The 3,345-nt window shown below is 38.1% G+C and overlaps 1 protein-coding gene across 1 annotated transcript in view; it reads left to right on the forward strand.

Annotated features, from left to right (window-relative positions):
* The first annotated feature begins 1,202 nt into the window (after window positions 1–1,202).
* Window positions 1,203–3,345, forward strand: part of vwa1 (von Willebrand factor A domain containing 1) — a 12,963-nt gene continuing 10,820 nt past the window's right edge. The window contains exon 1 of the mRNA XM_024293857.2: window positions 1,203–1,542. Within this exon, the coding sequence (XP_024149625.1) occupies window positions 1,467–1,542 (76 nt within the window). The 5' untranslated portion in view covers window positions 1,203–1,466. The remainder of the gene's footprint in view (window positions 1,543–3,345) is intronic.

A 3,345-nucleotide genomic window follows, 5' to 3' on the forward strand; every position in this document is an offset into this window, starting at 1 on the left:
TAAAAATAACCTAAAAAACTGAAAAAAGCCAAAATTAGCCAAAACAGCTAGCATGTAGCTGAAACATTAGCCAAACTCCAAAATAGCCTAAAATCTTAGTAAATGCCAAAATACTCCAAATAGGTAGCAGAATGCCAATTTTTAAAACTTTAAAACAGTAACTTTTTAATATAATTATGAATAATAAAAAGGCAGGAATATCATTCCAGAATAAATCAACTTAAACCTTAAATAACTTTCAATATTTTACTCTCTATAAAAATATATTTAGTCAAAATTATACAAGTTAGAAATGTGTTCAAGATAACATCGAACCATTAATAACAATTAAATAAAATGATCTGGAGGGCCGGATGGAATTACCCAGAGGTCCGGATCCGGCCCCCGGGCCTTGACTTTGACACATGTGCTCTATGTGGACTTGTGATGGACTGGTGAACCGGCCCAGGTGAATCCCGGCTTCACCTGACAGCATGTCCAGGTAAGCTCCAGGAAACGCATGACCTCGTTTAAGCAGGTCGAAAAGACAAGTGGATTCTAGAGAATTAACTCATCACGGAAACATTCACGTCTGACTCAGTCACTTTTATTTGATGCATAAAAATGGAAAATAAAGTCATTGTAAACATATAGATTTGGACATATATTCATTACATTCCTTTTTCATTTTTTTCTGTCCATTTCTATTCTACAAATATTAACATATATTTTACACAACATGGCTTGTCTGGTCAAACCAAACTTTATAAATGTAACTTATGGTAGTACATTTTTTATTTTGAAATTGAAGTTGTGTTGTTATTAAATGAAGCTGGTTTACTTTCATACTTTTCTATTCCTTGGATAAATACCCTTAATACCCTTGACTGATCTAGTTCCATGTGTTGTTTCATATATTTTATCGTTTTTTCTGTCAAATATAAATAAGTAAATTCAAATAAAATACAGATGAGTTGTTTTCCTTTCTCACAAAATAACACACTAAGATAACAGGGGAATATACGGTAATTTCCCATAGAAAACATTTGATGCCTGTAGTTCTTTAACGTGTATAATTTAATAATCTTATGACTAACAGTCAACCGTGACTGGCTGATAATCTTATGACTAACAGTCAACCGTGACTGGCTGGACTTGATGTTCATTTACAGAGAAGCTGTATCTTATTTTGAAGGGCGTTCTGGGAAGCTCTCCTTCCTGTTGCGCGGAGGCGCTCGCTTGTGAGTTCACTTTGCGCCCACGTTCTGCAGGTTAGACTTCCAGTTTGAACGCTCTCAGTCTCCGGGTCCGCAGCAGGGTGCGGGATCAGTTGAGAAGAACCGGTCCTCGGAGGAGAACCGGCCCATCTGCGCTTCAGGTCCACGTAGGAATTCTGCGTCTGCCGCGCGCTTCTGAGCCGCGCGGAGTGCAGGACTCCGGGATCCAGTCGGGATCTGCTGTGTGCGTGTGGACCTGGTCTGTCAGTGATGGATCCCCGCGTGCTGACATGGGTGATGCTGTGCGTGATCCCGCGCTGGTCTGCAGCTCAGAACTCCCGGGAAGGTAAAGAATTCTCCGAGATTTGAGGGTTTAAAATAATCCGTGTCAGATCAAAACCACTTTTCTTAAAGTTAAAAGTCTTGGAGAAATCAGATTGGATCTGTTTGTGCTGTTGGTTCCAAAGTGCTGCAGAGACTTGTGGGTGAAGATGGATCAGGGTGGGGTTGGTGTCACACCTATGCTGGCAGGTAATCACGCGGGGAAGACGCGCGTGGAGATTATCTGTTGATGCTGGACCGAAGACTTGACAGATGATTCAGATCTGACTGACTTAGTATTTCAGTGTTTGGCTGATGTTGACCATTCCCAGTTTTATTATAAATCTTGTATTTTAGTTATTTATCATTAGAAATGGGGAAAAAACACAAAATATCTATAAAGTATGTCTAGTTTTACATGAGACAAAACTAACTTACTAGTAACTTTTCAATAAGATAAAACAATTTGCTGAGAAATTTTAATGTATAGAGTCATTTGATCTCGAAAACATTTTATTTTAAGACAAATCTTTCATGAAACTAGTTTTTATTAACTCACAATTTTGACATTATTTTCTTAAAATGGGACATTGTAGCAGATTGGTTTAGAAATTAGAATAGTTGGACTGTTGGGGTGCTTAAAATAGGATTTTTGTGGCAGAAAAGGTATATACAGTATCTATAGATATGCCAACTTTAAAGATGTAAAACTTTTTTAAAATAACACACGGTTATTTTAGGAGATAATATTTCTAACTATCAGAGCATGACACCTAAACATGGTAGTTTGTAGCTAGTAGGGCTGCAACAATTAGTCGACTAATCGACTAGTTTAATAGTGGATCAGTCGTTACTTTATATTCATATGGAGTCAGAGTGTAGTAAAGTTGAACAAAGTTGTGAGCGATCAGCACCAATAAATGCACTTTTTCTACATTTGAGTCAGTGAGACCAAAACTTTATCTTTAGTGAAAAACGGTTTGTTTCAGATGCCGACCTCATTTGATTTAATCTTGTTTTAATGCCAGAAACCATTGAAGGACGGAAGCTGCAGGATTGAAGTTAATGATGGTGACTCTAAATTGCCCCTAGGTGTGAATGTGAGAGTGGATGTGTGTGATTGTGGCCCTGAGACAGACTTGCGACCAGTCCGGGGTGAACCCCGCCTTCGCCCTTCAGTAGCCGGGATTGGCTCCAGCACCACCGCGACCCCAAAAGGGACGAAGCGGACAAGAAAATGATGGTTAAGATGTTTGCTTTACCTCCACTTTGCGCGTGACCTGATTAGTCGACTAATTGGAAAAAATATTAGTTGACTATTAAAATAATTGTTTGTGGCAGCTCAAGTAGATATTTTCATATAGATTCTGTATTAGAAAAGCATAATTTCACATTATTTTTTTAATTCTTACCAAGACAAATTCTACTATCTCTATGGGTAGATTTTATTTTTACTTATACAAGAAAAAAAAACATATTGTATTGTTTAAACTATTTTAAAAATATACTTTTTTCTAATTTATTTTATTCAAATACCTAAAAAAACCCAGAGCCATCAGCTGCTGGGGGCTCATTTACCCCTCAGACATAATCAGTGTAGACCATTTATTTATAATAGGAGCTTAATCATTGGGGGAGGAGGGTGTGTGTGTGTGTGTGTGTGTGTGTGTGTGTGTGTGTGTGTGTGTGTTATGTGTCTCCATTCATAACACATATGTCAAAGTCAAGGCCCGGGGGCCAGATCCGGCCCTCCGGGCAATTCTATCCGGCCCTCCAGATCATTTTATTTTATTGTTATTAATGACCCGATGTTATCTTGAACTCATTT

Source organism: Oryzias melastigma, linkage group LG7, assembly GCF_002922805.2.
Source record: "Oryzias melastigma strain HK-1 linkage group LG7, ASM292280v2, whole genome shotgun sequence".
NCBI lineage: Eukaryota > Metazoa > Chordata > Actinopteri > Beloniformes > Adrianichthyidae > Oryzias > Oryzias melastigma.